The sequence below is a fragment of the Triticum urartu genome, chromosome 3, assembly GCF_003073215.2.
Source record: "Triticum urartu cultivar G1812 chromosome 3, Tu2.1, whole genome shotgun sequence".
Taxonomy (NCBI): Eukaryota; Viridiplantae; Streptophyta; class Magnoliopsida; order Poales; family Poaceae; genus Triticum; species Triticum urartu.
Genome location: NC_053024.1, coordinates 534257521 through 534269556, shown reverse-complemented (window position 1 = coordinate 534269556; position 12036 = coordinate 534257521). Strand labels below are relative to the sequence as shown.

General features: G+C 48.7%; 1 protein-coding gene across 1 annotated transcript; it reads right to left on the bottom strand.

The window, feature by feature from the left end:
• Positions 1–1007: 1007 nt before the first annotated feature.
• On the bottom strand, positions 1008–3155 carry LOC125546929 (trans-resveratrol di-O-methyltransferase-like). Its single transcript, XM_048711019.1, has 4 exons — positions 3063–3155; positions 2645–2792; positions 1694–2553; positions 1008–1610 (listed from the first exon to the last, which is right to left on the bottom strand). The coding sequence occupies exons 1-4, from the start codon at positions 3153–3155 to the stop codon at positions 1317–1319; spliced, it is 1395 nt and encodes a 464-aa protein (XP_048566976.1). The 3' UTR covers positions 1008–1316.
• Positions 3156–12036: the final 8881 nt, after the last annotated feature.

The following is a 12036-nucleotide window of genomic DNA, read 5'->3' as shown; positions in this document are numbered from 1 at the left end:
GAGCAAAGCAATCCCTGTGCAGTTGCTTTGCTCCAGACACCCTATCCCGATTGATCACTCTTCTCCCTTTGATTGAGCCCTTGAAGTTGAGAATATGCTCCACTTGTTGGTCCATTTTCTCTTACATGCTCATGAGCATGATCATGACCACTTCTTCGCCCGAATCCGAGGAATTGAAGAACTCATCTTGAATCATTTGATCAAGCTCCGTAGGTTCATACTCCTCGTCCGACAAGGCATCGGGATCCATCGTTTTCCCTAATAAAATCACAAAAAAAAATCGGTCAGACAATGTGTCGAACACATCAAGCGCAAGGTGGAGCTAGAGAGTTGCCGGACGTACCGTGGTGTTGTCCAGGCCGGCGACGACGTCCTCCACGCCGAGGACGAGATAGCGGACTGCTCTGCCGGAGCTGGCGGCGAAGCTGCGAGACGGACGGCGCAGAGGAGGAAGAAGAGAGGAAAGATTAAATGGATCCGGCAGCTCTGGAGGGTGGATTTGGTGCAATTTGGGATGGGGCGGGCTATTGGATCCGACGTGGCGGGCACCCCCATATCCGTCCCATATTTGGGTTGGATATGAGGGGTGCCGGTCAGCCCGGTCGTCTAAGGCCCGTTTGAGGGCCCCGACTAGGTTGAAATTTCATGATCGGTCAGTGACCGGGCGGTCCGCCCGAGCGTTTGAGGAGTGTTTGGGGCGCCCGGTTGTAGATGCTCTTAGTTAGCCTTGTTTCATGGGTTAGCAAAGGCTGAGGGGCTGTTTCTTAACTAATTGGGCAATCAACCCCCTCTTATACCTGGTTCACTCTCTATCACTGCCACCAGGGTTCAAGTGCTAAATTTGACATTGATGCTCATGTTTCTTGACCTTCAACAAGTCTAATCAAATACCGCATGATAGGGACATCGAATATCAGTATTTGTTCGCATGGCACATAAAAGGTTAATTTGATCAGCTCCTAACAAGATTTGATAGCAGAAGCAGGAGAAGATGATGGCATTTTTGCATATACTCACGATGATGACAGTTTTAAACACAGACAAATGACAGTTTTTGCTGGAACACTGGAACGCAAAAGAAATCCAGAAGGAAACTGAAAAAAAAAATTCTGAAATGCCATGTAGCCGCCGGCGCGCCCCTTTTGCCATCATAGATTGGTTCTTTTTCTTTTCCTCGTCGATTTTTTTTCGTCAAAGAAAACGCCACAAGCCACCATAGACCCCTTGGCCCTCTAGTGTGTCCATTCGCAGTGAGCACAATACCAGAGACAAAAGGAAATCAAGGATTCCTCGCAAACAAAAAGAGAGAAGGAAACCTAAGGGTACACCTCGATCACCGACCGGATCCCGAGGATGGCCAGGATCTTGTAGCCGCTGAATCCCGCGTCGTCGAATATCTTGCGCCACTCGCGCTCGTCCCGCTCCGGGCTCCCCACCACTCCCATCATCATCACGTCCCACAGCAGCTGCGTCTCCGTGGCCCTCGCGTCCGCCGGGCTCGACCCCACCACCAGGTCCATCACGATCACCCTGCCGCCGGCCGGCACCGCCTCCCTGCACCGCCGCAGTATCTTCACGCACTCCTCGTCCCCCCACCCGTGCAAAATCCACTGCGAACAAAAGTCCCAAAGTAACGCGACGTCATGGATCAGTCAAGTTCGTCCATGATCCGAGGAAGGTGCCTAGGCCTAACCTTGAGGAGGACGGCGTCGGCCTTCGGGACGCGCTCGAACATGTCCCCGGCGACGAACTCCACGCCCCCGTCGCCCGGCGGGACGCTCGCGACGACGTGCGGCAGATCCAGGACGCTGCACTTGACCTGGGGGAACGCGGCGGCGATGGCCCTGGCGGCGCCGCCGGACCCGCCGCCGACGTCCACCAGCGAGGCGAGCCCCCGGAACAGGTCTTGCCCGTGGCCGCGCACGATCAGGTCCATCACGAAGCGGCCGTCGGACGCCATGGCCTCGTTGAACGCCGCGCCGAACTCCGGGTTCTCCTTCGCCACCGCGTAGAACTCGCGCCCGCCGTGCGCGGTCGCGAACGGCACGCGCGCCGCGTCGTCGGACGCGCGGAACCACGCCGCCAGCGACATGGACGGGGACACGATGATCGGGTGCAGCATGGCGAGCGCGAACGGCGAGAGGCCCTGCCCCGCGCCGGGCGCCGAGACGAGGAGGCGCGAGAGCAGGGTGAGCCCGTAGGTGTCTGGCGCTGGCCCGGCGTCGAAGAAACCGGCGTGCGCGAGCAGACGCATGAGGCGGCGCAGGTAGGGCGTCCTGGAGGGGGGCAGGGAGAGCTCGGCGACGAGGTCGGGCACGGTGATGGAGCCGCCGCGGCGGTGGACGGCGTCGGGGATGCCGAGCTCGACGGCGCACCGGAGGGACATAGACTTGGTGTACGCGAAGACGTGGTTCCACAGCTCGGCCTGCGCTTGGAGGAGCTCGTCGTCGGTGGCGAGGCTGGAGTCACGGTTAGCGTCCATGACAATGTGCTTGATTGGTGTTGGGACTTGGGAGAGCGTGAGTTTGGTTAATTTAGAGGCGCCACCACGCCCTTAACTATAAATTGCCGTCCGGCCGAGCGTCTGAATAGTTGATAGTTTAAGTTGCATTGCGTAACTTGTGTTGCTATGCCTACAAACTACGAAGGTTCCTAAAGCCCCCGACCCTCCAATCTCCACTCTCCACTGACCTCCTTCCACAAAATACAGTACTTAATCGTTGACCACCTACCATGTACGAGGTCCTCAGGGAAGTTTCCCAACCAGCATACAGTGTGCCGGTGACATCGCCCTACATAAGCGAGGTGATGTAATTACAGATATAGCCCTTTCAGCTGACAACAAGCTGAGATTGTTAGTTTTCTTGTGGTGAAACCTGTTTATCAGGGTTAAAGTCCTAAACTTAATACGGGTGCTCACATTTTTTTAGATTTTTTTTTACTTTTCGACGATGTTCGTTCAGTGGAAGAAGACAATCCCGTCGAGGAGGTGTCTCTGGTTAGCGCATCTGGATGAGACCAACCGTTGTATGTTTCCGACGATCAATCGATTCGGGCCAAACCAAGAAATGCCATCTGTCCGCATGTGTGTTCTTCCTCGAGAACCTAGCATATGGCGGAGGAGGGTTTTGATCGGAGGCGGGGATCACAACCATGGGGGACAATCGGAGCGGGCGGATCTCGGAGAGGAGGCGAAGACATTGGTGTCTAGCTGGCTTTTGGCGCTTGTTCTGGCGATGTTAGGTTGTTTGAAATCTTGATGTAATTTTTATTACGCTTGAGATGCTTTGTACTTTTAGTAAACTTTTGTAATAGATCTGATCCTTTTCTCTTTTCTCTTAAAAAGAAACCGTCACACCTTACAAATGTTGTTTTCACATACTAGTCAATGTGTACGTGCAATGCACGTTAATTTGAAAGTATATTAAGTGCATGCGTATATTAAGTAGTATATTATTTGCGTGTTATTATGTGATTATTTGGCATGAAATTAACTGCACGCTAAACGTGTTTAGCGCTCGACATTGAAGCAGTCTAGGTCGTTGGATTGACACTAGTAATGCGCACGTGCAACACACGCTAATATTTAGGCAATATATTAATTGCATGCAGATATTAGGCATGCTATTATTTGTGTGTTAATTTTGTGATTAGCGCAATATTCGGTATGATATTAATTGCACGTTAAACACGTTGAACGCTCGCCATTGGAGCAGTCTAGGTCGTTGGATTGACTTAGTTTGATGGCCGAGATCAGTTGGATCTGCCCTTTGGATCTTTTTACATTGGTATAGATGATTTGATGGCCGAGATTAATTGGATCTGCCGCTTTGTTTTTTTATATCGGTATAGATATAGATTAGATGCTTCGCTGCAACATGCAAAACTACATACCCATGGAGGCTAAATTTCGTGTTTTGACCATTTTTTGAAAGTTAGTCGAGATCTGACCCTAGTTTGTAAAATTTTCGGGATCTGACCCTTTCGCTACCGTAAAGGTCCATGGCGATAGGTTATAACAGCCTACCGCCAAGGCCCTTGGCAGTAGGGTTGCATGACCTACCGCAAATTTTTCCTAAGTATGAAACACAGTGCGTGCTCGCACCTACCACCGGGCACCTTGGTGGTAGGGTTGTACAGCCTACCGCCAGCCTGTTTGATGGTAGGGGTGTTTTCTACCACCAAGGACCCTGACGGTAGCAAAAGGGTCAGATCCCGATTTTTTTTACAAATTAGGGTTAGATCTCGATTAACTTTCAGAAAAGGGTCAAAATACGAAATTTGGCCACCCACGGGACGATCCCAGAGGAAATTGCACAAACCACCTACTTTTGGTGCTAGTTTTGCACAAAACACTCACTTTGCAGGTTTGTTGCACAAAACACCATATTTTGAGGTAATTTGTTGCAGCTAGGTCTAATCCACCATTTGGGTGCGTTGACATGATTCCTGATAAGTGGGTTCAGTTTGTAAGTGCATCCATGACAAAAAAACAGCCACATCAGTAGCCAACTAGAACTATCAATATCTCACAATCCTTGCTCCAATTGAGCTGATTTTTTTCTAGAATATTAGTGAGTGCACACATGATTTATTGGTTTGTTTTTGCATTTTACGAAAATGTTAAATTTTAACAAAAATATTAAACGAGTCAACTAACATTGCAAAACCGCCTAGTATTTGGATGCTAAAACCTCATGGCGGTAATATTTTGGTGTGTGCGACTTGATGATGTCTATAATGGTCACATGTCAACTGCCTGGATGGTAACACCTCATGGCGGTAATATTTTGGTACGTGAGAGTTGATGATGTCAATAATGGCTTTATGGTAGCCACTTGGATGCTAAAGCCTGACGACAACAATATATGCCATATCTTGGTGCTACTGATTTTATTTTATGAATATTGTGCCTATTTATAAATCATTTTATATTTGTGTAGCAATCTTATGTTTTTCACATGAAAGTTTATGGTGTGCTATTAGCTATTTGTAACTAGTAATAAATCTGGAAAGTTTCAGCTGGTTTGGGTCACATTATAACGAGATATCCGCGGTTTACATTGGCTCATAACTTTTTTTACTCAAAAATCAAAATTTTCAAAAAAATGCAGAACAATTCCAGTAAATCACACATGTATGCAATACTATTCTTGAAAAAAGGCAGCTCATTTGGACCACAGTTTGTGAGATGTTTGCAATGTTAGTTGACTCGTTCAAATTTAACATTTTCAAAAAATGTAAAAAAAAAAAATCATACGTGCACTCACTAATATTCTGGGGAAAATCCAGCTCAATTAAAGCAAAGAATTGTGAGATATTGACAGTTCTAGTTGGCTGCTGATGCGGCAAGTTTTTCTTGCTGCGATGCACTTACAAACTGGACTCACTTGTCAGAAATCATGTCAACACATACAAATGGTGGATTAGACCTAGCTGCAACGAATTACCCCAATATGTGGTGTTTTGTGCAACAAACCTGTAAAATAGGTGTTCTATGCAAAACTAGCACCAAAATTAGGTGGTTTGTGCAATTTCCTCGACGATTCCATAATATAAGAGCAACTCCAACAGGTCGACCCAAACAGACGGCGTTTCTGTCCGCTTTTTGTCCGTTTGGGTCGGCCGGCCGCTCGCGTCCGTCCATTTTTAGTTTTGGGTCGGCAGTGCGCCCAACGGGCTGACCCATTTGATGACCGCGTACGTTTTAGATCATGCCAGTGGCCATGCCGTCGCCCTGGTTTGGGCGCTCCAGCGCGCGGGAAAGGTTCGTGCGCGGGGGGGGGAGCGGCCTAGCGCGCACTGGTTTTGGCGCTCCAGCGCGCGGGAAAGGTTCGCGTGCGCTCCGCGGCCGGCGCTCGTTATAAGAAGGCGCTCCCTCCATACTCTGTCCGCCGCCCACTCGTCTCGCCCCCTCTCACTAGCCTCGCCGCCTCTACGCCACCGTGTCGATCCGCCGCCTGGACGCTTCAGATTTTCGCGGAGTCCGCGAGCGCCGCTCCGGCGCCTTCTCCTCCGAGATCTGGTTTCATGAGAAACGTCTCATCCTCGGCACCTTCGACACCACAGAGGAGGCGGCCCGCGCGCACGACGTGGCGGCGTGGCGCCTCCTAAGGCCTCGTCAGGATATGAATTTTTCCAATGTGTCGAGCCAGCGGGCGCAGGATCTGACGGCTCTCCCGCGGCTTTTCACCGACGAGGATCGTCGTGTCCACCGGAGGCGGCAGCGTCGCCTCGCCATCGCCGCGATGGACGTGGAAACCATGGTGGTGTGGCGCGAACGCTTCCCGCGTGACATCGTCGACGAACGCCAGTTCTACAAGCAAAGGAGGTTGGAGAGGGACGCGAGGAGGACAGAGCGAGCCACCTATCGGGAGGACAAGCATTCGCGGAAGCAGGCCGCTCAATTGAAACTGAAGCTACGAGAAACGTCGGGTTGGGACTTTGAAGACGAGCAGCATGCTGACGCCTATATTCCGACGTCGGAGGAGGACATTACCGAGTCGGAGTCAGAAAGCGACGAGTAGTGGTCGTTTCTTTTATCTGTGTACGCTAGAATTATCTATGTATCCATTTTATCGAAAAAATGGCCGGCGGCGTCGGCGACGAAGCAGGCAAGCGAGGGTGTGCTGTTTGATGTGGAGCGGTGTAACACCCACAATGCGACTATATCTCCCACGTGTCGGGGCATGACTTAGAGGCATAGCCGCATGGTAGGTTTGTCGCAAGAGGGGTAATCTTCACACAATCTCATGTACTGAATAGAAAGGGATAAAGAGTTGTCTTACAATCGCCACTTCACACAATACAAGTTATACATACATCATCCAGAATACAATCAAGTTCCGACTATGGAACCAAAGTAAAAGAAGACAACCCCAAAAGCATAGATCCCCGATCGTCCCAATTGGGCTCCACAACTGATCAAACGGAAAAGACACAAAACAATGATCAAGATCTTCATCGAGCTCCCACTTGAGCTCGGTTGCGTCATCTGCACTGGTATCATCGGCACCTGCAACTATTTGTAAGTATCTGTGAGCCATGAGGACTCAGCAATCTCACACCCGCGAGATCAAGACTATTTAAACTTATGGGTAGGAAAGGGTAGTGAGGTGGAGCTGCAGCAAGCACTAAGTATATATGGTGGCTAACTTACGCAAGTAAGAGTGAGAAGAGAAGCAACGCACGGTGGAGAATCTATAAGTGACCAAGAAGTGATCCTAAAGCTACTTACGTTCAAGCATAACACAAGAACCGTGTTCACTTCCCGGACTCCGCCGAGAAGAGACCATCACGGCTACACACGCGGTTGATTCATTTTAATTAAGTTAAGTGCCAAGTTCTCTACAACCGGACATTAACAAATTCCCATCTGCCACATAACCGTGGGCACGGCTTTCGAAATTTCAAAACCCTGCAGGGGTGTCCCAACTTAGCCCATCACAAGCTCTCACAGTCAACGAAGGACATTCCTTCTCCCGGGAAGACCCGATCAGTCTCGGAATCCCGGTCACAAGACATTTCGACAATTGTAAAACAAGACCAGCAAAGCCACCCGATGTGCTGACAATTCCGATAGGAGTCACACGTATCTCGTTCTCAGGGCAACACCGGATGAGACTAGCTACGAGTAAAACCAAACCTCAAGTTTCTCCGAGGTGGCCCCGCAGGCAGCTCGGTTCGGACCAACACTTAGAGAAGCACTGGGCCTTGCTGGAGGAGTTTTATTCAAAGCGAACTGTCAAGGGGGTCCCATAACACCCAACCGCGTAAGGAACGCACAATCAAGGACCATAACACCGGTATGACGGAAACTAGGGCGGCAAGAGTGGAACAAAACACCATGCATAAGGCCGAGCCTTCCACCCTTTACCAAGTATATAGATGCATTAATTAAAATAAGAGATATTGTGATATCCCAACATATCCATGTTCCACCATGGAACAAACTTCAGCTTCACCTGCAACTGACAATGCTATAAGAGGGGCTGAGCAAAGCGGTAACTTAGCCAAACAACGGTTTGCTAGGAAGGTGGGTTAGAGGCTGAACATGGCAATATGGGAGGCATGATATAACAAGTGGTAGGTAGCGCGGCATGGCAATAGAGCGAACAACTAGCAAGCAAAGATAGAAGTGATTTCGAGGGTATGGTCATCTTGCCTGAGATCCCGCAAGGAAGAAGAACGAGTCCATGAAGAAGACAAACGGACGTAGTCGAACAGATCCTCACAAACGCGACGTTATCGGAACAAACCCAAAGAAGCAACACCGGAAAGAAGTAAACAACATATTAAACAACCATCACATGAACATGGCATGATGCACAACCAAGTATGATGCATGTCCGGTTTAATGAGGCATGGCATGGCAAAGTGCAACAAACAACACTACAAATTAAGTGGAGCTCAATATGCAACGAGTTGCATATTGACGAAACACCACATCAAATATTTAGTTCTCTCTCATTTATGTACACAACAATATTAAATGTTGTTAAACATGGCAAGAGGTGAATCATATGAAAACTACCTATCTAGACAAGTTTAAATAAGGCCGGCACAACGAACAATAATTCCGGTAAATCCTCATGGGCATAATATGAATTTGGTACTGTTCTTCCCTATACACAATTTTAGAGTTGTTAAACATGCAAAGTAATGCCACCATGTTAAACTAGGCATTTTTATGCCCCATTTACATATAAAGATTATTTAAAATGGAGCTATGGTTATTAAGTTATGAATTAAAGTATTTTAGCATGTCATTTAAGAAAATTTAAACAAACAACAGTTTAAACATTTTAAACATGCATGAAAGTTGGATATTATGAAACTAGACAAGATTCTAAGCAACTTTCATATATAAATCATTTTAATCGGATGCATCATTTGTGAGTTACGTTATGCATGAACTAGGAGGACTTTTCTGCAAAACTGCAAATTCCTGGAATAAAAGGAAAATCATTCTGGAGAAAAAACATGAAACGGGCCAAAACTGGTCATCCCAACAGTGGAAGGGGGAGGTGCAGCGGTGGCTCACCATGGGCTTGGCCCATGAGTTGGAGGGGAAGCAGGCTGGGGAGCTGCTGGGCCTGCTGTGGATTTGGCCCACGCGCAAGGCAGCGATCAACGCCGGCGTGCTGCGTTGCCGTGGTGGTACGGCGACGGCGCAGGACGGCGGGGAAGGTCGGAGACGGTGGCGGGGCGAAGGGGCAACCAGATCCGTGGGAGGTCGGCCCATTTCCAGCAACGACGAGGCTGGCCGGCGATGGGACGGCGAGGTGCGGCACTCCGGCGACGGTACCTGACCATGGGCAGAGAGAGGTGAGAGGCTCGGGTGAGGGGGAGAGAGGGAAGAAAGGGAGCACGGGGAATGAGGTGCGAGCGACCTGGGAGGAGGCGGTCATCCCCAACGGCACTCCGACGAGCCCTGACGTGCTCAGGTGGCCTAGGTCGCCGGCGGGCGGGGAGGAGAAGGTCAGGCGGCGCGAGGAGCTCGGGATCGGGCTCCTCCCGATCCGGATCGAAGACGGCGGCGCGGTGCGGGCATCTCGGGCCCAGATCGGCCCGGGGAGGGCCGCGGATGGGCTCCGGCAGGCCCGTGCGGGAGGTGGAGGGAGGCAGGGCGAGGTGGCGCGTAGGGGTTGGCTGCGCACGGCGACGCTACTGACGTGGCGGCGGCGCTGGGTGGTGCTGGCGGTGACAAGTGGCAGCGGGGGAGCATGCCGGCGCTGAAAATGAGGAAGGCGGCATCGGCTGATGATTTGGGGGCGCGGAAAACGAGGAGGAGGGGAAGGAATGTCCAGATTTGGAAAGGGGGTTCCCTTTTATAGCAAAAATGGCTAGGGTTGAGGTTCTAGGGGATTTTCGGAGCCTCCGATCGCGATCCGATGGCTCCGGACGCGAGGAGGGGTAGGTTGGAGCTTGTGTATTGTGCAGAAGGCCTCGGGCTGAGACGATAGAAGAGAGAGGGAGGCTCGGCGTCTGTTTCCGGAGACCGAAAACGTCCGACGTTTGACCAGCTATAATGCCGCTATAGTTTAACGGTTGGGCTATAAAACAAGCTCCGAATGCGATGAAACTTGGCAGGCGGCCTACTGACAACAAAACAACACCGCACGCCAAATTTCATCCCATTCCGAGAACATTTTCTGGCCACTTATAAAATAATATTTCGGAGGTGCCGTGGGCGCGTGCAAGTGTGGACGGGCTCAGAACGGACGACGGAAAGAACTGGGAGACCCGGACGGATGCAAGTTTTGAAAACATGCAGATGCGATGCGGATGATGACATGGCAAAGATGTGACACGCAAGCAAATGACAAGGCAACAACAACGAATAACTGGAAGACACCTGGCGCAACAGTCTCGGGGTGTTACAACACTCCACCACTACAAGAGGATCTCGCCCCGAGATCTAGGATGGCACAGGGGAAAACAGAAGAGGAAGTGGTAGAGGTAAAACTAAGTTGCTTATTTGACAAATGAGTGAAACCAAAGAACCTTGAGGGGTTGAAAACTTGAAATAAAGAATACAACGGAGATGAACAAAGTTGAAAACACTCCGTTAGAAAAGGGGAACAAGGAACATTACGGAAAACCTTGTATGTTGAAAGGCATAAGAAAAGGGTTGCAAAGGACAAGAAATACATGCAAGCACTCCGGTTGAAACGAGATGTACAAGGGCCGATAAGGATCAATTACGACAACACTCAGGTTGGAAAAGGAAGGCAAAGAATATGAACTTTGCAAAATGAAAGCACTTGGATGAGAGTCCGGTTAGAAGAGAAATGATAGACACAACACTCGTGTTAAAACAAGATAGAGAATGAAAAAGAATGATATAATTTGGGTAGCACTCCGACTGTAAATGAAAGGAATTGAACATGAATTTGACAAGATGAGAGGACACTTGATGAGATCAACAACACACTGCCTCCAGAACTATTGAAAGAATTGCACAATGGGTAAGAAAGATTTCAGAAAACACTCTGGTTGAGAAGGGAGGCACAACTTGATAGAATGGGAAGAACTTGAAAAGAGGACACGACACTCCGGTTAAATGGATAATCACGAAAAGAACACGGTCCTCACAATTTGAGATGATGAGTGAAGAGAGCAACCTCACAAAGCCTCCGAAAGAAATAATAGAAGATATATCATTGGAATAACAAAATGGAGAAGAAAATGACAACTTCTGCCACAAATGAGCTTGGAAAGCACCCTTCGAAGAAGTTTAAAACGGAGTTGTTGAAAACCAACAATAAAATGAAAACGCTTGTAGTGGGCTTATGGAAAACATCTCAAAACTGAGGTGAAATTCTGCCACCGAAAGCAACGATTGATCGGGAACAAAGAATAGATGAAACACTTCTTCCATCAAGATGATAGAGAGATAACTTGAATCATTGATAAGAACCACAATAGCAACATTCCTTAGGGAAGGCTTTAGGTGAAATATGACACACGATAACTCCAACGAAGGGATTAATGGATTTAAAATACCTCATTCTTGATAACTTGTGAATCATGAAACACGAAGGGAAATTATCAAGAATGACATAACACCACCTCAAAGATGAGATATGAAAATATTGCACTCCGGAATGTGAGCTGAAGAATGCTTGAACTCCTCAAAACAAGACATGTGTTGAGCACCATGTTTATTTGAGAGTATATCTTGGCGGATCATAACTTCGAGAGAAATCTTGAAGAACAATTGAAGAATGAAAGGAATCCTTAACGAACCACCAAGTAGAGCCTCCGTGAAGAACTTTGGTAATAAAAGAATGATCAAACGAAACGAAAGTTGAAAAGAACTCCGGGAGAAGCCTAGCAATGATTAAATGGAGCTTCGCGACGAGATAATGCGGAAAACTTGAAACTCTGGAAAAGAAAAGATGAAGCATCTCTAACCAAGAATGTGATATGATGAACAACTCTGGAAAGAAGAAACAATCACTTGGATGAAGCAAGAATAAGAATTATGTTATGTGTATCCTTCATCAATTTAGATTGATGACAAGCAACGGA

Excerpts from the sequence above, each read along its gene's own strand:
- LOC125546929 (XM_048711019.1), bottom strand. The coding sequence starts at position 3,155 with ATGGTTGTGATCCCCGCCTCCGATCAAAACCCTCCTCCGCCATATGCT. Across the intron at positions 2,793-3,062 it reads CGGACAGATGGCATTTCTTG|GGCGATGTCACCGGCACACT; the intron begins GTTTGGCCCGAA and ends TCGCTTATGTAG. Across the intron at positions 2,554-2,644 it reads CGGGGGCTTTAGGAACCTTC|GGCGTGGTGGCGCCTCTAAA; the intron begins GTAGTTTGTAGG and ends TTTATAGTTAAG.